We start from the raw sequence: 22,494 nt of genomic DNA on the forward strand, positions 1-22,494 counted from the left end.
ACATATCAGTTTTGTAGGTCTACAGATGGTTTTAGAAGCAATCCAAGTTTTGTAGTTACAGGTGTCCAAGCCACGCACAGGGAAGCTCTGAATAAATGATCACCCCTCAGCAGAGACTAAGTAGAGGAAAAGGTATTTATGATGCTCTGCGTAGGGCAGGTTTGTTGCGACTTGTATTCTTTTTGAAAAGAACCTCTGGGGTTGTTTTTTTTGCTGCGTATGCCTGGTCTGTTACATACTGAAAGCAGCATTGTACTCTATGATTACAATTTTATTTATAAGACTAATTTTGCTGCCTTGCAAGATACATTACTCTAAAGAGCCAACTTATGCATTCTATAACATGTCACTGATACTGCTCAAATGTCTCAGCAATAGCTGACATTAGATAAGTTTTGGTTGTAAGGCAGAAAAACAGAAGCCACCAAGGCACATCACTACCAATGGCACAGACTTGTACATTTCTTTTAATCCAATGCCTGCTCTAAAGGATTAATCCCAGTGTGAGATGTATCAGAATATTTCCTACAGGGCTTTCAGCCTCTTAAAAGTAACTTATCAACTGCAATCAATGAAGACTGGCAAAGAATAGATTCTTCTTGATTAGATAAATTAGTGAAGATACCCAGAATATATAATAAATTACTGAACAGCAAAACAAAAAAAAATGTTACAAAGGAAAGGCTTGCTTTGCCAAGGTCAATAATGCCTAGTAATTCTGAAGGTTAAGGGGGTTGAAAGTGACAAAGATCTGGAAGGTTATGTTTAACAATCCTTTAAAAGAAGGGATAGTACCAGCAACTTTAAAGAAAACTGTGGTGTCTGCACTACACACAGAGGGCAAAGATCTTTTAAACTAACTTTAGATGGACCAGTTTCATTTCTGAACTATGATTATAAAGTATTTTTGCTTATACATACAGATTAGCTAAGGTGTTGCCAAAACAGACAGATGTGGATCAATGTGGTTTTTCAGAGGGGAGGCAAACATTTGACAACATTAACAGAACAATGATGATCCAAATGGAAGGACAGTGCAAGAAGACCTTGCTATTGCTTGTGTTTTTTGACATAAAGAAGGCATTCAATAAAAGTTAGTTCAGATTTTACGAGTAGGGCAATTGCAACATTTGCATTTCTTGACGAGGTTGACAAGGAAGATGTATGAAGGGTCACAGCAAAGAATCAAGGTAGCATGGTTCCTCTCTGACAATCTGTGTTGGTGAACAAAGGAACCAGGTATGAGTCTCCTATTTCCTCTTTGTTATTTGTCTTATTTGTAGAGCTCTTGGCAAATAAAATAAGGGACTCAAAAACTCAAGGCTATAATTTGTATGATACTCAAGAAAAATAGTCTTATTACCAGATGACATATTGTACTTGATGAAACCAGAAAATATATTTCAGTGTTGTGGAACATTTAGAGACAGTTTCAATTTTTTCAGGACATAAAATAAATGAAGAAAAACAAAGGCTGTTGTAATAAACAATGGCCCCAAACACGAATATGTTCAGTAATACCCATATATATGCGGACATGATAAGAAGAAATACTCAGGTACTTTGATTTTAAAAAGATTATATTATGGCAGTTAAGGATATGTGGGGAGAGACTAAACAAAAGATAGTACAAAAATTGAGAAGTTGAAAGTTATGACTGGGAACACTTTTCTAGTCCCTTTAATACTCTATATAGGTCAGGTATATTTTTTATCAATCAGAGGAGAAGCTGTAGGCCATAAATAAAGAAGAATTGAACTAATTTAATTGAGAAGGAAAGAGGACAAAAGTTAAGTGGGATAAATTGTATCTACCCTCAGAGCAAGGTGGTTTCTGATTGCCAGACTTGAATGGATACTTACACAGGTAAGGCTCACATACATAGCACAAGCAGAAGGCTACAAATCAAAATGGAAAAAATGCTGTTGAAATGGGAGGGGGTGTTCATGAAATAAGAAGAGTGTTGGAGTTAGGATGCAGGCTCTTAAGGAGAACAGTAACCACACAGAATATTCTATTTATAAAGTAGCAGAAAGTATTTTAAGATCTAAACCAAGAAAGGAATAGAGAAAAGTGATTTTACCAACAGGTATGACTACAAACACAGGCATAGAAACTAAAGAAAAAGGAAATGGATTTTTTTTTTCAGAAAAAAAAAAAAAACAGCAAATGATCCAAGTTATCTGGCGCAAACAACAAAGAAGGGAAAAGTCACAGAGTGCGGTGAAGCCAAGGAGAAATTTATACTGTGGGTTGGAGACTGCCTTTCTTACCCAAGACTGATAACAGAGTACAGGTGAAGAGGAAGGGATAAGAGAATGTTAAATGAAATAGCAGCACTGGCTGAGTTTCTAGTCAGGTCCAGAACAGAAGCTGTGATTAAAAATGGAATAATTAGTAGGACATATAAATAATGTAAAATAATTATAAGAATGAATTAGATGTTACAAGACACTGGAAAATGAAAAGGCAATATACAATGACTCAATGGGAGGACGTTTTATGGCTCCCAAGTGTGCACCAAAATCTAAATTTAGGAATCCATCCATCCACCCAATTACAACCCTTTTCCCATTTTTGCTCATGGTTGGGGTGTCACTTCAACAGTGACAATCATCTAGAGCCAAGGTTCACACCGCCAGGTAGCTAACCCTGTGTGGCTTTTCTTTCATGCCACACACTTGCTTCACACTCAGATGTATGGCCAGTTTAGGCTTCCAGTGCAACTACTATGTTTAGGGATACTGCATGGAAATGTTTACATAGATATTATTATACCCTCAGTAGATTTCTGAGAATTATTTACAGGTAGATAGAACTTGTTGGATGTGTAACGGGAAAGAGAGCGGTACTTGGGAACAGGTCTCTAGGAATGTAATGAACTGGTAGATTAAAAAAAAATCCCTACACGGTACTTTGTTAGAAATGATGTGGAGAGCCAATTATTTAAACTGACCAAGTTATTATTTTAAGTAGGGCTATAGACATTTAACTGCTTAGACATAGTAAGACCCTACATGGTTTAATTTTGTTGGTTGCTAAAAAAAGCAGTTGCAAGAAAACGGAAATCAAAAGCTAAACTGACCGCAACGGAATTATTGACTGTTGTACAGGCGAGAAAAGAATTTGTGATGAGGTCTTCACAAAAGGAAAGGAGCAATGGAACTCCCGGCTTTTACTGTCATTCGACAGGGGTTTCTTCACAAGTATCTTTTAATGTTACAGAATAAGAATAGTTTCTGTTGGCGGAAGAATTATGGGTTTGTTTGACCACAGTTTTGCTGTCATGTAAACAGCTATGCAGAAGCCATTAATTGCAAGTTTCATATTAAAAACAGAACAGATATATAATTGTGTAACCCTGATTCATTTTTTTTGCAAATTCACTTGAATGCTATATTTTAATTCAATTTACTAAATATACAATTGCAACATTATCAGTGTGTCTTGTTATTAACATATAAGAACAGAAGTGCTACTTGGAAATGATTTTCTATCATTTATTAAATGTTTCTAAAAAAGGAAAGTATAAAACTAGAATGGTAATGGAAGATAGACTACACAAGGTTCCTCAGGTAGTACTGTTGCCATTGCAGGGTTCTACCATCATAAAAATGCAGCTGCAACAGAAATGAGATGGCAGTTGGTACTGAAGCCAAAACATAACTCTGCAAACTATTGTCTGTTCATATCAGTGAAGTCGTCCTAGAAGAAGACAGACATTAAACCTACCCTGCAAACATAAAAGGAATAAAAAGGCAGTAAATAATGCACCACTTCAGAAGCAAACCTAGGGAGGGGTTAAGGGTATAGTTGCCTCAGGTGCAAAGTGTTAGGGGGCACAACTGGGAGATGCTGATCAATCTGGAGGTACTGTTCCAGTCTTGGTTTCTGCATCAACATTTTGTGTGTGGTAAGTTGTAGAAAGCTATTTGCTACAGTTCTTTAAAGCACAAAATAGTTTTCTTCTATCCTTTTCTGTGATAGATCTTTTCTTTTCTTTATTTCTTTTTCCTTTCTTTGCCCTTCAGTGCATGAGCTGAGTGAATGGATGGAGTAGGTTTGACATGGATCAGGCCTGGAGCAACAGTCTATGGGAGTAGATCAGCAGTGGACCTTAGACGAGCGAACTGCAGCTCTGTGTCACTTAGTCTACACTGGCAGGGAAACCTGATCAGTAATTATGACTATATCTTGGTCATGTGAAACACAGTATAAAAGGCAGTGGACTCTCATTGGAAGGTCAAGTTAAACAAGCACAGCGGATCTTTTATTTGGTAACCAAATTAATAGACTTGTGAGAGCCTATGCATTTTGTCCTGGGTTTACGAAACTGTTTGATACCATCCCATCCAAACTTTAGCTACACTATTAGCCACAGGGTAGTGCTTGGGTATAAAAAGTGGGCGAACATTTAAGCACAATTTGCAGGAGTGAATGGAATCCACAATGAATGTTAGAAGCGGTATAAGGGAAACATCACAAAGTTTTATTTTTGTATCCAAATTTATTCAGTGTCTATCAGTCACAATCTAGAGGGAGCTAAGGAAAAGGCACCTTTCTGAAGATGACATGAAGAACTGAAATGTTATCAGTCTAAAAATATGAGAGAGAGGATAAGAAAGGCTAGACACATTTAGAAGTGTGGTAAAAGGCATGGTAGCTTTGTGTCACTGCAAGTACAAGAAAATGTGTCACAAAAGAAACACATAACCAGGTGTACATACTTGTGAAGTAAGATATTGCACAGATAATACACAAATATATAAACATAGTGAAATTTGTAATCAGGAAACTTGTACCTGAAGATCCATCTCTGACAGACTGATCAACATCCGGGCTATAAATCTTTGCCAAAAACCTACTGGGACAAAACTCATCTTAAACAGCCGCTGAATAGTATTGGTTGTTCTGTTTCTCAAGCCATGAATATCCATGCCAGGTTTTGACGGAAGTAGATGAGGCAACAAGTAACTAGAAAAGAAAAAGCAATAAAAGTTAAAATAATTAAGCAATTTTGATTCTCTGCCTTCCTAAGTACAAAGCAGTATAATGGCGATGATCCTAGGCTAGGAAATCTTTATTTTGATAAATGAAATTAACTTGGCTACTGATATGCAACTTGAGAGAAACTTGCTGAAAGGGACCAAAGTGAGTAATTACATAGAGGAAAATACAAGTATAGCAGTCCATTATGCACATAATGTATAAGCTACATTACAATCTGACCTCTCGCTCACCATACAGCCATAAAACAATGTGGATGTTATGTTCCACATTCACAGACAATTCACACTCCTTTCCTCTAGTAAAGTATCAGCTCCTATTTATTCCAGTAGATTGCAGCTCACTTGCCACCTACACATTTCTGAGACCAGCTTCTGTGTAACTGTTAGTGGGTCTCATGCTCCTTGTAGACTGAAAATGTTTATACCAATGAAATCTCTACAGAGTTCTGGAAGTACTGGTTTTAATGACTGATGAAATTGCTCTCTTGTAGATACAAAACTGTTAACTCTTCCTACTTTTTGCGGTCTCTTTTTTTTATAATGAGGAGTAGGAGTATCCCACTCCAGAAATATTTTGTGCTGATTGCCTCACATCCTGAGAAATGAATTCATCCTTTTTTGCAGGCATTTATATGCGGAGTGTAATCATTCTGGTATAAAGTAAGTTTGTCATTTAGATGCTGCTCAAAAGCTTGCTCTTCATAATCATAGGAGCTTTTAGTGCAGCAGTCATCTAAGTAATGGAGTAACGTTTAATCACAAAGCTCTAATGAGAGGTGACATAAACAATGATATTGGGTCTATATTAAAACATCGAATGTTTAATAGTTCGAATCATTAAAGGTCGACCTTTAATGATCAAACTATTAAAACATGAAATGTTCCTAAAAAATAATAAAAAAAAAAAAAAAAAAATAGAAAACTAAAGGGTGTAGGCAGGGGGGCAAGCCCCCCTGTAGCCCCACGTGGGGGGCTGTACCCCCCGACACCCCACGCTACTTAAATATACCAACTCCGAGACCGCACAACAGTGAAGTAAATGGAAATCTCCTCTTACAGAGATTTTCGTTTACACATTTGATATTCTGAACGTTTGCTATTGTCGTGTCGACAATATCGGATTCAATATTGTCAGTTTTCAACAATGCAATACAGACCAAATGATATTCAATATGGTCTGAATGATGTAGCCCAGAACCACGTTTATGGAAAAAAGTCTATCAAAAAGGGTCAAATCAACATTACAAATGAGACTGAATTTTATTACACTACAAAACTGAGTTGGTAGGCACTTACTTAGTTGGATAGTAGGCCAGTTGCCTAGATGCTGTCAGGGCATGTGCAAAGAACCTAGTCTAGTATACTTCAGTCCTTGAAAGTGAATTAGACCAGGCAGACATGGAAGCAATTTGCTCAATCCCCTTTTAATTTTATTTCATGCAAGCTCAAGACTTACTTCTTGAGTCAGTACTACATTATCTACCATGAAGATTTCTGCAGTTAAATCATGTAATTGCTCATAACACTTTTAATTATAATTATAAGGGGTATGTTGGTGGCTGTGCTCTCCCACAACCTTTGCTATAATACATTTTGCAATCTGATGGTTTAGAAATAACATTAGTTATTGTCATACACTATGCTACATTTGCCATTCAGAAAATGGAAGTTTGATCTTTTTGTTGTAAATATATAAAGTACAGTTGAGTAAGATCTTACCATAACAATAGATGCTATACTTCTCACTGTTGCAGTATTCTTTATGCTTGAGATATTTTGCTGAAGATAGCCGAATGTCCGGCCAGCATACCAAAGCCTTTACACCTTCCACGTGTTGTACATCAGAAGTATGTCTTCCGTGCATAGCATAAGGTACAAATGAGATGTATGGACACCTAATCCTCAAAAACAAATTGCACCAGGAGAACCAGAGCATACCCTGAGAAAAGTAATAACATGTACATCCACGAAGGGAAACAGAAGAAAAAGTTGTTAAAGGATGTAAGACAGACTCCTCGGCAGAAACAGGGCCACAGAAAGTAACAAGGGTAGGACGGAGTGAAATAATACCATTTCAGTAAGAAGTAGGAAATCTATTGTTATATCAAGATCTTACACAACTATTCTGTGTCCTTTCATATCACTTTTGCTGTATTCTTTACTATTCGGAGAGTACAAATGCTACTGGAAATATAGCAGGAGGAAGACATGGAAGACGCTCCACAAACCTATGAAGGATGGCCCTCCAAAACCCACCCTGGCCCTGGAAAAGGCATCCAACTTGTAATGTTTGGTAAAAGTGTAAAGACCAAGTAGCAGCTTCCAAGATGGATCTAGTATCCAATCCTTGAAAAAAGCACAAGACAAGGTCACTGCCCTGGCAGAATGAGCACAAAACAAATGGGTAAAGCTGCTTGCTATAAAAAGAAGAGCAAAAAGAAATGCATTTAGATATCCAGGAAGAGATGGTCTGCTTATACACTACCAAAACCAATTTCCTGGCATGAAAGTAAACAAAAGTTGCTGATATGCATTCTCTTGTTGAGGTAATATCTGAGGTATGTAAATCCAAGGTGCGAAGAACCTTCCCTAGTATTCTGTGGAGAAGAATAAAAAGAACGAAGATGACCAGACTGGTTCAAGGACAAATCAATAACCATCTTGGGCATAAAAGAAATATTGACATGAAGAGACACCCTGTCTTTGTGAAAAAACAAAAAAGGAGGAATTTCCATGACAGCTTGAACTTCAGCAACCATTTTGGCAGAAGTAACAGTCGTCAGCAATACAGTCATCTGAGTACAATGTTGTAGGGAAGAAGAAAACCCAAGCTCAAAAGGGGGCCAAGGCAATCTTTCAAGAACAAAATGAAGGTTTCAAGGAGGAGGAATATGCTTTCTTGGATATTGAATATGAAGGACGACTTATAAAAATTGTTTGTCTTCAAAACTAGAAGCCAAATGTAGATTCAGAGGTAGACAAGTCAAAATGGATGACTAACTTTAACAGATGACTATGCCAAGCCAGAAACGAGCAACTCAGAAATAAGAAAGCACCATACAAAGCCCAGTGAAAACTGGTCAGGGTCATGGTTAAGACTCCTACTAGCAAATCTCTTCCATTTAGTCACATATGATTTTCTAGTAATGGGTTTTGTGGCCTCCTGCAAAACCCAAAGTACAACCTCAGAAAATTGGTGCCTAAAAGGAGTCAAAACCCTATTTTCCAAAGTGTGAACTGAAGGGTGGACAAGTGAGGGTGAATGAGAAAGCCCTTGCCTTGTGTGAGAAGATCCATCCTGCGAGATCACTTGTGATGACTGCCCCTGGCCAGATGAAATAGAAGGGGGAAACGAGTGCTGTCTGGGTCAAAAGGAAGTCACCAGCAAGATTTATTTTGAGTGTGTTCCACATGATCTTATGCAGGACCTTTGATAGCAGAGGACAAGGATGATAGGAATAAAGAAAATCCACTTCCAAGAAAAAGACATGACAGCCACTTTCCAAGTCAGAGTACTTGGAAGTCTGAAAGAGTATCTAAGAAGTAGGGTACTCTGCCTTTGTGCAATGCCCATAAATACTTCCTTGGGAAGCATTTATTCATTCATGAGGATTTGTCCTGGACCTGCTCAAAAAGTCTGCCCCAGATTGTGCTCTGAAGTAATGTAAACCACTTAAAGAACTAAGTAATGGTGAATATTAGAATCCCAAGTCTAAGATTTTGTGCCCCTTGCTTGTTTATGTACCCCATGACTGTGGTATTGCCTGCAAAATACCAAAGGGAGTGAAAAGCCTAGGATGCTAGAAGTACAGCCCTCATTTCCTTGATTCGGATATGGCCTGCCAGTTGTTGATGGTTTCAAAAACCCTGGACTTTTAGGTTGTTGTAAGAGGCTCCCCAACTACAATCGGAAGCATCCATGAACAACTCATGAATAGGGAGAAGAACCTGAAAAGACAGACCTGGATTCATACAAATCTAGTGATTACATCAGAAGATCTTAAGCTTGAGACAAGGTAAGAGAGAGACCAGATACTCCAGACAGTGGCAGTGCTGGAGCAAAACAGTTTTGAGATACCACTGAAATGTCTTCATGTGGAGTTTGGCAAAAACAACCACAGGAATTGTGGATGCCATATACCCCAGAGCTCAGAAAAATTATTTTGCAAGAAGGATTAGAAGAGAAGTAGAGACTGGAAAAAAAAACAGTCAAAGAGAGGACCCTGGGAGTTGGGAAAATGGCTAGCAATGGAATGGTCTGAATCATGCAACCCCGAAAACATCTAGTCTTGAGAGGAAGTCAAAACACATCTGACACAGATATCCTTCAGAAGGGTCTCACAGAAACGGATGACTGGTGCCAGAGCCATGGCCTAAAGTTAAATGCCAAAAAATGCATAGTCATACCCTTCGGGAAAAACAAGGTTACTCCTAGCTACCATATAGGTGGTAATCCTCTGAGCACAGAAGAAGTTATCAGGGACCTGGGGACCCAGGTTGACAGTAGCCTGTCATTCGACACCCATGTAGCTAAAGTAGTTAGGAAGACCTTCTACATTGCCCACCTTATCATGAAGGGATTCACATCTAGATCAAGGGAGGTCATAGTCTCCCTATACTCATCACTCATCAGACCAATGATTGAGTACAATGCCCCATTCGGAATGTATCTGACCTGACACTTGCAGCAGCTGGAGAGGCCACAAAAGTTCCTCACCAAAAGGATAAAGGGTCTCAAAAATCTGTCCTATGCTGCCCGACTGAAAGAACTCCAGCTCTATTCAGTCGCTTACCGCTTGCTCAGAGGTGACCTTTGCCTGACATACAAGGCCATGTCTAACCCAGATTTGATGAATATGCTTCACCTCAAACAATCTAGATCCATCAGAGCCACAAGGGTGGGAGACTTAAACCTTGACACGGCTATTAACAGGACGTGCTGGAGGGATAGATTCCTCACCCAAAGACTCCCTATGCTGTGGAACAAAATCCCAGTATATGTGAGGCAGAGCACCTCGCTGGCCTTGTTCAAGAGAAATCTTGACCAATGGATGGGAGATCGCAGATATACTCCAGGGATTACCTCAGTGTCACTGCTAGACAGAGGCACAGCAAAATAATGGGTATAGTTCCCCATACAAAAGGGGTGGCGTAAGCCACAAAACTATGGGCTAGGCTTATAAATGCCCTCGGGCAGATAGCCTAGTATGAACCTATGAACCTATGAACACAGACTTTTTGAGACTGAGGATAAATCCCACACTGAGCAGAAGACGCATAGTGAAGTGGAGATTCTGAAGCAGGAGCTGCTAGGAGGGAGCTTGGATTAAAAGGCCATCCAAACAAAGGAATAATAGAATTCCCTGAAGTCTTCAGAAGGCTACCACAAGGGCCAGACATTTGGTAAAGACAACTGAAGCTGAAGAAAGACCAAAAAGCAGAGAGGAAAACTAATAATGAGAGGAAGAAACAGAGAAATGTAAAAACTTCCTGAACAGATGGTGAATAGGAATATGGAGGTAAGTGTCCATCAAATCAAGATATACCAGAAAGGCTTGTGGAAGCAACACAGGGAAAAGTGTCTGAACAGACAACATCCTAAAAGAAGGGACTTTGAGAAAGGTGCTGAAAAGAGACAGGTCTATAATAGGCTTCATAGGTTCATACAATGATACCAGGCTATTGGTCCAGAGGCCCTTATAAGCTTAGCCAAGAATTCCATCCATGTTTCCTGAAAGTCAGAACCTGTTTCCCCTGTCCAGCAGGGACACAGGTGGGATCCCAGGGGTATATTTTCTGTTTCCCATCCAGTTGTCCAGGTTCCTCTTATAGAGGGCTAGAGAGGTACTCTGCTTGACATGGAGAAGGAGTCCATTCCACAGATGGGGGAGTCTTTGGGACACAAATCTATCCCTCCAACAAGTTCTATTAATGCCACAGACCATGTTAAGGCCTTGCATGCAGGTTGCGCAAGTGGAGTTTGTCTTATGCATATGCAGCAACTCCATCAAAGCTGGGTCTGAAATGGCCTTGTATGCCAGAAACAGGTAACCTCTGAGCAGTCTGTATGAGACCGAGTAGAGGGACAGGCTTTTTAGCCTATCTGTATAGGATAGATGTTTGAGATCCTGAATTTTCCTGGTCAGGAACCTCTGAGGTCTCTCCAACTGCTGCATGTGCTTGGCAAGGTACATGCCGAAGGGGCTATTGTACTCAATAATGGGTCTGATAAGGGAAGAGTACAGGGATGTTAGGACTTCCTTGTTCCTGGATGAAATACCCTTATTTATGGGGTGGGCCATGTAGAAAGCATTCTGTACAACAGAGGCAATGTGGTGGTTAGAAATCAGGTTGCTATCAACCTGGGTGCCGAAGTCCCTCACAACTGACTGCAGGCTTAGTATGCTGCTATTAGTGATAATTTGTGGGGGTGACATTTTCCCCAAAGGGGATAATGATGCATTTCTTGGCATGCAGTTTGAGGCCATGCTTCTGGCCCCAGTTATTAGTTTGGGAAAGGTCCTTTTGGAGGATGTTCACATCACTAGGGGGATTTAAGACAGTGCCCAGCTTGCAGCCATCGGCAAACTTGGTCAACCACAGATGACTGAAGCCTTCATGATGTCTCCTTGCTGGAAACCACAAACATCCTGGAATATGTGCTGAGACATGGGGACAGGATGAATGGATTCCTGTTCCACCAGATCCTACAGAACCAAAGGAAAATGAAGGAGCTGACAAGCAGGAGAAAGAGAAAAGCTGGAGAATGGTGTAAGAGACTACCAAGCCATAAGATAATGGTGAGTACCCAGGCATTTGTGGTTATCTTTTGCCAAACAGGGAAAGAAAGAGTCAGACTGAGGGACAGAGGAATCTGGCTGAGGGGGAGGGGAGGATGGATGTCAGATAGAGACAAAGAAGGTATTAGGCCCTTAGAACTTTGGGTGGGTGGTCTAGAAAATTCACTTAGGAACCCCTTTGCTCTTAGCAGGTTGTCTAGGATGCCTGCAGATAAAAGAAGGTTTAGATGGATAATTCCTATGGAACTTATGGACACAGGAAACGAAGATTTCCTTCAAGTCTTGCATAACCTTAACCTTATCCTGAAGAGTTTTAAACAATTGTGCAGCAGCAGCAGTAGTACCAAAGAGATTTTGTTTGTCTAATGGTGACTCTAAATGTTTGGCCTTAATGTCTTCAGGTAAGGCTTAAAGGTGCAATCAAGAATATCTTCTCATGATAGAGCCAGATACAGCTGCCCTAGAATAGGCATTATCAGCTTCATAACTGCATTTAATGGAATGGTGAGCCTCCTAAGACGCAGACCTCAAAAGAGAAAGTACAGAAGTCTTACTGTCCGAATAAGGCATATCAGTTCAAATCCTCCCAAGTTAGGACAGAACAGCCAGAACATATCTAGTCATGTGGATCTGATAACTGACAGCCCTAAATGCCAAAGTAGCAGAAGTATGCACTTTTTCTCATACCTCTCCATTGCATGGCTGTCCTTGTCAGAAGGTAAAAGCTTGGAAGAGGATAGCAGTTTGGATGGCTTAACTTAGGATATGGAAACAACAGCAGGATCAGATGAAGAACTTTTATACAAATACTTATGATCCTCTGGGACTTTATAAACTCTGTCTGGCTTCTTTGGGTCCAGAGACAGGAGAATGAGACGCTGCTGAAAATATAGCAAAAAGGGCAGCTAAAACAGGAGGGACTGCAGAATGTCTGGGATAGTCCATTTGTAGGAGTTCGTAATATCTGTTTTGAACATAAGAAACCTGGGAAATGTCCCACTTAAAGTATTCCATTATGGGGACCACTATATCACCAAAATATATTCCTTCAAAAGGAGCATTAGGGGATAGTGAATCTTCTTCATCAGACTCCCCCAGTTTCTTTCTCTTTCTTTTCTTTCCAACCCTCTCCCAGACTCTAACTTTGCCTTCCTTCCTGTGGCACCATCTTTAAAATCTTTTCTAGCTTTCTGTGCAGTACACATAGAAGCGTCTATGCCCCTGCCTGTGTGCTCTCTGGCTTTAGAAGGTATTGTGTAAGACAAACTGTTTTATTTATTGCTGTTTACACTGGTACTAAGCACTGTCCGTCATTACAGAGTTAACTGTGTTTGCTAAAAGTTCCTGTATCTGTACAAGCTACTGCATTTACTCCTAGTACTACATTACAGTTTTTATAAGAATGTTTTCTGTTCTGCTTACAGGGCTTAGTTAAGTGTGTTTGCTAATATTTGCTATTTCTGTACAACTTACTGCATTTACTTTTAGTTGTTTAAAGTGTAGTATCTGCTCTGCTTTCATGTCAACTGGAAATACTATTATTGCTACATTGGTTATTTCTTGTCTGTATTATACCTCACTTTTTAGGGTTTTGCTAGGTCTGGTCTCTCATGTCTTTTCTTACTTTCTTGGTCTAACCTTTTGTATGTGTTCCCCTTATCTCTTGCAGCTTCTCCATATGGGTTAAACACTCTGTGGTCATCCCCTGCCCAACAGACTCGCCCAGCAAAATACCTTGTGAAAGAGTTATAAATCTGCTTAAGGTACCTGCCTGAAGCAGCTCCAAAAAACAAACTGAAAAGCACAGCTTTCTATCTCAACTGTACGTGTTCCTTCTACTGCAATTTATCCACACTTTGAATCTTTTTTTAAAACTATCTGCTTTTAAAAAAGTGAACTGCCCCTTATTATTTAAAGTATTACTAGAGGACAGGTGAGCATACACACCATTTAGTTGTTCTGGCAATAGTAATTTACTTGGGCCACCAGGAGGCAGCACAATGCCAGCAGTGTACCATATTCCTTGCTGTTTTAACTAACAATAGTACCAATAGCTTTTAGTTTAATGTTATTTTAACTCTCAATAGTCCCAGTATATGTAGGTTTAATGTTGCCATCTACACTCTAGAGTGTTATTTAACACCTAGTACATGTTCTGTACCCTTTGTCTCCTGTTTTTAAATGCATATCTGCAACATCTTCATCTCTGGTTGCTCTCTTTTTACCTCTACAGCTCTGATTTTCACAGTTACTTCCTTTCTAATTGTTGTTTTCAGTGCTGTTTCACACTGCTGACCTGACCCTGTCAGTACTGGTTCTAACCAGTAGGCCACTGTGATATCCATCTCCAGTCTCTCTCCAACCCCTCTCTCAGTTGTTTTCACTTTCTTTTCATTCCAACTCCTCCCCCAGACTCTTTAACTTTGCCTTCCTTCCTGTGGCACCATCTTTACCTCTCTGAACCGTTCTAATCCTTTCCCTATACCACTGCTAGAACGTCTCTTACCCCCTTGCATACTTTCCTATGAACTTACCTTCCACTCCACTCCACTGACTGTTTTTTTTTACCTTGATTCTTCCTTCTCTTGGCTGTCCTCGCTCCGTTCGCCCTGCGGGCTCACTCTGCTCCCCTACCCTACCCCCAAATACCATCCACCCCCAATATCCCTAGACTTATACCTAGCCACTTCCACTGTCCAATCCAAACTACCCATCATGCCCCCAAAATCCCCTCCCACAGTTCACCTAGTAAAGTAAGCCTACCCTTCAGACTTTACTGCCAACGCAACACAATTTATCCTGATAAACTACCAAACAATTAACCTAAACCATAATCTTTTACTCAAACTAACTTCCCAACTTAACTCACCCCTTACTTCTACTCTAATAACTAACATCATGACCCTCAAACCTCTATCCCTACTTACTCAAATAATTACCTGAACTTACCTAAACTATATCACCCAAGCTACTAATGCAAACCACTCCCCTCCATTTCACACCACTACCCCATCCTCTACAAAGTACACAACTACTGTTATTCATATATCTCTCAGTCTCCACCCCCTCAACACTAGCATGCTCTTCCCCTATAGACTCTTACCTAACACTAAAAGCACCGTTCCCAACTACACTAGTCTAATGTCTGCAAAACTCTCTACCTGTAAACTACACCCCAAACAAATCAAATACCTCATCCGTCATCTTATCTCTATCCTCTCCGGGGACATCCACCCAAACCCAGGCCCATCTACCACACTGCTTCCAACCCCCAACCCCCAAGTAACAGGCAAACCCTTCCACTTCTCAGCTCTAAATGCTCAGAGCATGTGTAACAAAATTCCAAACCTTCATGCCTGGCTACTACATAACCAGCCTGATATTCTCTCCATCTCAGAAACCTGGCTTAAGCCCCACATACAAGATTCTGAACTCCTCCCAACTACTGCTTGTTAGGGAATGACAGAACAAAAAAAAAAGGTGGTGGTGCAGCACTCCTTTACTTGGCATCCCTCTTAGTCACCCCCTCTACCAAACTCTTTCCCAAATTACATGAGGCAAAAATAATACCAGCCCTACTCCACCTAAACAAGCATAAACTCATATTTGTTCTCTTCCTCTATATTCCCACTGGAGAAAATATCTCATCCCTTGAAAATATTCTCTCCTCGGTCTCTACCACATATACCAACATTACTCATGAAACCATAAACCTGGGGGACATGAACATAAACTGGGCCACAATCCAATCTCTCACTAACTCACTCAATATTAACTTGTATAACTTTACACAACTAATCAGTTCACTACCAGGCCTTCCAAGAACTCCATTACTGAAGTACAATAGACTGGATTCTAGTGTCCCATCCTCACTATATCTCTGACAGTGGTATTCTCCCAGACCCACTAGCTGACCATTTCCCCACTTTTGCCCACCGTCGCCCCTCTTCTATACAACTAACTCACACCTATATTTCCACTCGTTGCCTAAAGAACTTCAATTCTGAAACCTTCTCAAATGCACTAAAAAGCACAAACTGGAACCCATTAAAAACTCTTCCCCTAGATAATGCTCTCTCCTACTTTAACTCTACTTTTGCAATACCTGCTCAACTCCTTTGCCCCTCTAAAAACAAAACATATAAAAAGTAACCCTGTACTCTGGTTAACCAAAAACACCTTAGCTACTATGCGACTCTGTGACAAAGCCTGGATGCATTACCATAAAAATAAAACCACTATCACCCTAAACAAATATAAAAACTACAAAATAAAGTCAAAAAACGTATTACCTCAGACCGCAAAGCCAATTTCTCCACTCTCCAAAGCAACCATACCACTAATCCCAAACTATTTTGGAAAGGAATTTTATCTCTCCTCAACCCAGGAAAAAAAGAAAACCCTTGCCCCAACCAAGATGCCTCTGACATGGACTTAGCCACCCAATTTAACTCTTTCTTCATAAAGTCCATTAGCAAGCTAACATCGTCCTTCACCAACACCTCTACAACCCCTCCTCAGTGTGCACCTATCCCTTCCTCCCATAGCATCTTGCCCCCAACCTCACCTTTCTGTATCAATCCCATCTCAATATCCACCATAAAAACGTTCTTCTAAAATTAAAAACCGGTTCCAATGCCCTTGATGAAATTCACTCCTACTTCCTAAAAGTAGTCACAAAAGCCATTGCTCTCCCTATCAGCATACTAATTAATCAGTCTATCTCAGAAAGCCAGGTGCCCCAGCTCAGGAAGAAAGCCTTTATTACTCCTCTCCATAAAGGTGGCAATAATAATGACATCCAAAACTTTCTCCCTATTGCCAGCCTATTCCCTGTTTCTAAGCTACTTGAAAAGTGTGTACACCAACAACTCTTACCCTACCTCATCAATAATCAACTTCTTACCCCCACACAACATGACTTTAGACAAGGTCATAGTACCTCCACTGCCCTCCTCTCCTTCTAGAAACAATCAACAAAGCCCGCAACTCTGGCCATTTTGTATCCACTCTTTTCCTCGACCTAAGGCATTTGACACCATTTCACACAACCTCCTTCTTACCAAACTCTCTAAACTTAACATATCCCCTTCCTCTACCCAGTGGTTCTCAAGCTATCTCACAAACAGGCAACAAGCAGTTAAATGGAAAAAAGCTACCTCACCCTTCCTTAATACATCCACAGGCATCCCTCAAGGTTCCATTCTAGGGCCCCTACTATTCAACATATTCATAAATTATTTATTCCAAACCATTCCTAACTCTAGTCTCATCCAATATGCCAATGATTCTACTATAATCTGTTCCTCCCCTTCCATCACAACTCTTAACAGTCTAACACAAGCCACCTTCTCTTCCACTGAGCTAGACAACCATCTAGCCCTTAATGCAACCAAAACAAAACTTATGTTATTCAATGCATCCAAAACCGTTTCCCTAGACAAACAGTCCTTCATAATTGCCAACAAAAATAATACCCCTAGAACTAGTCTCTGACACAAAATTACTAGGAATTATCATCGATGATCAATTAAATTTGACTAACATCTACAAGCAAATAAAAAAATAAAAAAGTATGCTTTACTGCCACAGTCGCTTTCTCTCTCCCACCACCAGGAATACATTAGCTAATACATACCTCACCCCATCCCTTTTATATGGTGTGTCTATCGTAACCAGCCTGCAATCTTCCCTGAAAACAAAACTCTCGTCTTGTTATAACAACATATCCAAATTTGCAGCAGGTCATAGAGCCTCTTCCCACCATTGTAAATCCCTTCACCAACTAAGTTGGCTAGAATTACCAAACTTCCTCACATATATTGAGCTCATCCAAGCACACAAACTCATTCATAACCCATCTCTCTAATCTTCCCTAGCAAATACCTTTGAAATGCATGAGCCAGATAGATTACTGAGATCCAATTCTCAAAACCTAATTAAATTGCATAAGACATCCTGCTGGGAATCACTTTATGTCCTTCTCTCTTGCATGCCTCTGGAACTTTCTCCCATCTGCACCACCAGCAGTCTCTCCTTGTTTAAAACCTCACTGCACTCACACCTTACTTCACAATGGAAATGCTCTTGCTCTCATCCAACCTAATTCTGACCACACTTTCTTCTTAACTTTCCAAACTTATTTGTTCACTGTCACTACCTCCTAAAGTTCTACATCCTTTGGATGTATTCGACCAACAGCTAAAAAAATTACCTCATTGTAATTGCCTAAAAAAAAAAAAAAACATTACTACTTATTGAATTAACCTGATGCAATTTTGCAAATTAAAATCTCTTTTTTTATTTCTGTAATATGTAACATTTATTTCAATTGTGTGATATGGATTTGTACTATCTGAAATATGTACTTAACATTTAATTGAAATGTATATTATGGATTTGTGCTTTTTCTGTACTATGTATTTGTATTTCTCTGGAGCTTTTCTCCCCAGGACTCCATTGAAGATGGGCTCCTTGTAGCCCAGTGGATTATCCTGGAAAACAAACTGCAAATAAATAAATAAATAAATAAATACACAAATAAATAAATAAATAAGGATCTGGGAGGAATATGCCATCATATGCCAATGACTATCAGAATCCAACTCTTCATCAGAAGAATCAGAATCCCTAGGCCTTTTAGAGGGAGTGGGAGACCAGAGAGCAAAAGCAGGCACAGAAAAGCCATATAGGGGTTTCAGAGCCATAAGGACATTCAATAGCCCCCGGGCAAAGTCCTGTTAGTCTTTATGAGGACCCTTAGCCACAGAAGCCACATATTTGTTGTCTTTGTTTCTTTTTTAAAAAGAACATGTGTTTTAATAAATTTAGGTTTAGATCCCTGCCTAGATTTGATGAGGATACCAGGTACCTCTTCCCTAACTAATATTTGGGGAACCACCTAGGCCCATCAGATATAATCAGCTGTGGTTCCCTCTCTACATCTGCATCTGACATATGTACAACCTTAGTGGAAGTGTGGTTACACATCTCTGTGCTGGCCTCCAATTAGGTTGAGGCAGAGGGAACTGACGTTAGTACTTTGGGTCCTTCATCCAATATGACGGAGACCATCCAGTGCAGGCTGGACAACAGCAAGATCAGTATGTGCCTTTTTGGATTTTTTCTTAAGTGGTGGCTAAATGTGACTGTGGGCCGATTTGGCTATGGTACCTTGAGCCAAATGCTTCAAATGTTCATTTTCTAAATAGATAGAGAGGGACAACAGTTGACTGTGGAGTATCACAGGTCAAATGCCTGACAAATCCCATACTTTGTATGGGTGTGTTTAGCACCCAAAGGAAAAAAAAACTTCTAGTCTCTATATTTTTGGGGAATCTGCTTCCTACATTCCAGTTTTTCCTTCCTAGATGACATGAAAACCTACAAGGAGGAAAAAAGAAAAGAAGAAGCCCCAATGGGGCACTTACCTTTAGAAGGCTCTGTAGATGAAGCAACTTTCTTAATGCATACAGACCGAATTCATAGGTAGTGTTTGGACTGGTAGCAAAGTTGTTCTGAGGATTATGAGTCCATACTTTACATATGTACCTTGCACTTTGTACATAGCACATACGCCAGACATACAATGCCTGGAAGATGTAAAGGCTTTGGTATGCTGGTCGGCCATTTGGCTATCCTAGGTATTATGTCCCAAGAGTAAAGAATAGTGAAACAGCGATAAGGTTGGACAACTGCTCTTTCTTTCTTTCCTAAAGACAGTAGCCACCATTCATAAATGCTTGGTGCTGGCATTGTCCTGCAATCCAACAGCATGTTAAAGGGCATTTGAGAAGGCTAAGGGGAAGAGGAAAAAAAGGAAAGCTCTGGTTGAGGTGGCATCATGGAGGGTTCCTAGTGCAATTTGCCCATGGAAAAATGCAGCACAATACAAATTTCAACAAAGTGAAATAAGTAAACATAATAAATCAGTTAGGAGGTATGGTTCTTGAACAGAATAATTATGACCTCATATCAATGGAGTTTCAGTTGTGGCTTAATGGGTATCAAGTGCAAGGTGTCAGGGACAGAGGTCTAAAGTGGTTAGTGGTATACAGCATATATTTCTTTGTTTGAATATAAGAAGTTACTTTGTTTGACATAAGAAGTTATGTTTGACTTGTTGGCGATAACTGCCCGATACTGGGAGGTGGGAGTACTGTTGCAGGGTCAGACCACTGATGTGCCACTGACATTACAGGCAGACTGTGAGGATGACACTGATTTCCTTTAGGATGGGAATGAAAGTAAGCAGGATACTTTATCATCAGGATGAAGGCTATGCAGTGCCCATGGACAGACTAAGTGAAGTGGAAAACAGCTTACTCCAGTTACTACTCAGATGGTGAAATGACAGGTGTGGATCTGAAAAAATGATAGGCCAGGAAGAGGGATGACCCTGATGATTGACAGGTCAGCAGAGAGTATACAGGGGACCCTCATCAACAATAACAAGGGTAGGGGGACAAGCAAACTATTCCAGTCATTCCTGCAGTGTACTAGGGGTTAGAGTGGGCCTCTGAATGCCACCATTGGAAATGGGGTTTTGGTGGTCCTTACTATTTATAGGAAGCTGCTAGATGCAGAATTACTGTTCATTTGAGAGGGAAGAGTTGAAGGCTCTGAAAATAAATTTTTAGGGTGCTTTCTTTTGGGGGAACTTTTAGTACCAATCAGCAATGAAACATGGCAGAGGAATTGGGCAGGGGGCCACTTGTTGCTCGTGCGCATTAGGGAGAGGATTGAAATTATGTCAGTCTAGGAGGCACTGTGGTGTTGCAGAAGGGTCTGTTGAGCATTTCACTGAATGCACTGTACATTCCAGTTTGCCAGCAGTATTTAGTCCTGTGGGATGCTCTGCTCACCATGCTGCATACGTATAATGCTACTTTGCACATTTTCACTGCACTAGCATCAGACAGGCATCAGCATGGTGCTGCATATATTCATGACACACATTTTGCCTGGAATAAGCATAGGATATAGGACTCTCAACAGCACAAGAGATGCATTAATACCACCCACCTACCTCATCAAATAATTGAATTCCAAGCCATGCTAGCTACAAACCAGTCTCTATGGCCAGAATGCACTGATATAACAACAGAAGTCCATTAAACATGGTAAGCCCAGAGACTGCCACCTTTACAAGCCTGTACACACTTTAAGTAGAGATACCACACTAAGTCAGACAAAAACAAATCATTACAGTAGACAGTTTAAAAAAAACTGTAGCAGGTATTCTACACATCTGGTCAAGTTAATGCAGATAGATTGTGGAATATCCTTACAGTAAGAACATATCTAATGCCTGGCTATTTGGTTAAATCCTATTTAGAAACACGATACAAAAAAGACACATCATCTAGTCCTGACAGATTCTAAAGTTACCTAGTTATTCTCAGTACATTTAAAATGGGAGGCAATGTTTCTTGCTGCACTGACATACTACACAATAAAATAAAATGAAAATCTACTACTTATTAGATACCATTGCTTAAGCTATGTTCAGACACTACAGATGGGAGAAACCAAATCAGCAAAAACAATTTCCTTTTTCTTTTTTTTGTGTATCATCCTATAAAAAACAAATTATTTTAATTCAGGCCTGAAGCTTTAAAATGCTTTGAGTTGAAGTAATAATGAATACGAATAATGCTTTCCAAGAAAGGAATCATAGGACAAAAGCTGCAGCTGCCTCAAATGCTGCTGCCAAGTTAAAATTTTCCAAAATAAAACTGAGCTTTTAAGCCAGGAGTGAATTGCAGACAGGTGGCCTGAAATAGAGTGTCTTTTAATGGTACGGGCTGCTTCCATTTAAGTAATCACACAGTCATCAGCAATTATACAGAAAGTTTATATGGCAGTCAAGCATAGTATGACAGAAAAGTACTGCAGGCCAGCATTTTGCAAGCACTGCAAATGTGCCAGTGCCTTGCAAATGGACAGGCAAATTGGGTCCAGTTGGAAGTATACATGAACAAAGAACTCTGGTTCAGCTTATAGTATAAGATGCTGCTGTGGAGTATTTCTTACTACAAATATTAGCACCAATCACCATTGAAGTATGGCACTGTTTACCTCCTGTAAATGAAAGTCACACAGGAAATTAGTGTTAACAGATATTCCAGGCAATCAGCCAAATGATTACATGCAAAGGGATCACCACTCTGATGTGACAGTGCTCCAAAGAATATTTACTAACAATATCTTCTAGGGAGCATGTGTACAGATGTTAAATACCAAAATGTCAACAACTTTACAGACTGCAATGAAGTAAGTGACCCATTTCCCCTTTAGTTGCTTATATATGAGAAAAAACTTCTGAGACACAAAAGAAGAAAATAAAAAGATCCCATGCTTGACAGAAATGGGGGGTGACAGTGGTATCCCAGAAGCTCTGTCCTGTCAAAGAAAGGTCGGAAAATTGGTCTGAAAGGTTAGAAATACACTTTTGACAAAATACCATGGATAAGGAATATTGCAAATCAGTACATGCCCTGCAAGACTGCTGTGGCAAAATATGCTGTACTCTTAGATTACATCCAGTTTGTAATGCTTAAAGAAAGTGTGGACTGAGATGCAAACAGCTCTCTCATAAATATCTTGAGCTGACAAGTTATTCAGAAATGCCACAGTGCTGCCTTAATGAACCCCCCCCCCCCCCCCCAGGATTGCTCTCTCTT

General features: G+C 40.0%; 1 protein-coding gene across 1 annotated transcript in view; it reads right to left on the minus strand.

Moving 5' to 3' along the window:
- Positions 1-22,494, minus strand: part of LRRK1 (leucine rich repeat kinase 1) — a 2,417,153-nt gene that overhangs the window by 535,336 nt on the left and 1,859,323 nt on the right. The window contains 1 exon segment of the mRNA XM_044078686.1: positions 4,803-4,974. Coding sequence (XP_043934621.1) covers positions 4,803-4,974 — 172 coding nt within the window.

Source organism: Protopterus annectens, chromosome 7.part1 (assembly GCF_019279795.1).
Source record: "Protopterus annectens isolate FY-2018-M chromosome 7.part1, PAN1.0, whole genome shotgun sequence".
NCBI lineage: Eukaryota > Metazoa > Chordata > Ceratodontiformes > Protopteridae > Protopterus > Protopterus annectens.